This window comes from Rhinopithecus bieti, unplaced genomic scaffold (genome assembly GCF_001698545.2).
Source record: "Rhinopithecus bieti isolate Rb0 unplaced genomic scaffold, ASM169854v2 scaffold_67275, whole genome shotgun sequence".
NCBI classification, from domain to species: Eukaryota; Metazoa; Chordata; class Mammalia; order Primates; family Cercopithecidae; genus Rhinopithecus; species Rhinopithecus bieti.
Window position 1 is genome coordinate 1 of NW_016869005.1, and position 676 is coordinate 676.

Here is a 676-nt window from a genome sequence, read left to right on the forward strand (position 1 = left end):
CAGACTACCATATCTTGATCATCCTTTTCTGTAGGAATCGGATATAACATCATCCGCGTACCCATGGCCAGCTGTGACTTCTCCATCCGCACCTACACCTATGCAGACACCCCTGATGATTTCCAGTTGCACAACTTCAGCCTCCCAGAGGAAGATACCAAGCTCAAGGTAGGCATTCTAGCTTTTCAGGCTCTGATGGCCCTGATGTCTGGGGTTGAGAAGCTGTAGGGTAGGTCTGCTTGTAGAGACGTTTTGTCCCCTGCTATTTTGTCCCCGGGGTGGGAGGGTGGGGCTGATGGCTGAACCGGATGCACTGGTTGGGCTAGTATGTGTTCCAACTCTGGGTGCTTCTCTCTTCACTACCTTTGTCTTTAGATACCCCTGATTCACCGAGCCCTGCAATTGGCCCAGCGTCCCGTTTCACTCCTTGCCAGCCCCTGGACATCACCCACTTGGCTCAAGACCAATGGAGCGGTGAATGGGAAGGGGTCACTCAAAGGACAGCCCGGAGACATCTACCACCAGACCTGGGCCAGATACTTTGTGAAGTAAGGGATCAGCAAGCCTGTGGGATCAGGACTGGCCTCCCCTTTGGCCACGCTGATCTGTGTCCCAACCCTCAACCTAGTTCCACTTCCAGATCTGCCTCTCCTCAGCTCACCTTTCTACCTTCTGG

The 676-nt window shown here is 53.7% G+C and overlaps 1 protein-coding gene across 1 annotated transcript; it reads left to right on the top strand.

Annotated features, from left to right (window-relative positions):
* The first annotated feature begins 2 nt into the window (after positions 1–2).
* LOC108525536 (glucosylceramidase-like) lies at positions 3–676 on the top strand. Its single transcript, XM_017866476.1, has 2 exons — positions 3–168; positions 376–676. Exons 1-2 carry the CDS (start codon positions 64–66, stop codon positions 550–552), a joined length of 282 nt encoding a protein of 93 aa, XP_017721965.1. The 5' UTR covers positions 3–63; the 3' UTR covers positions 553–676.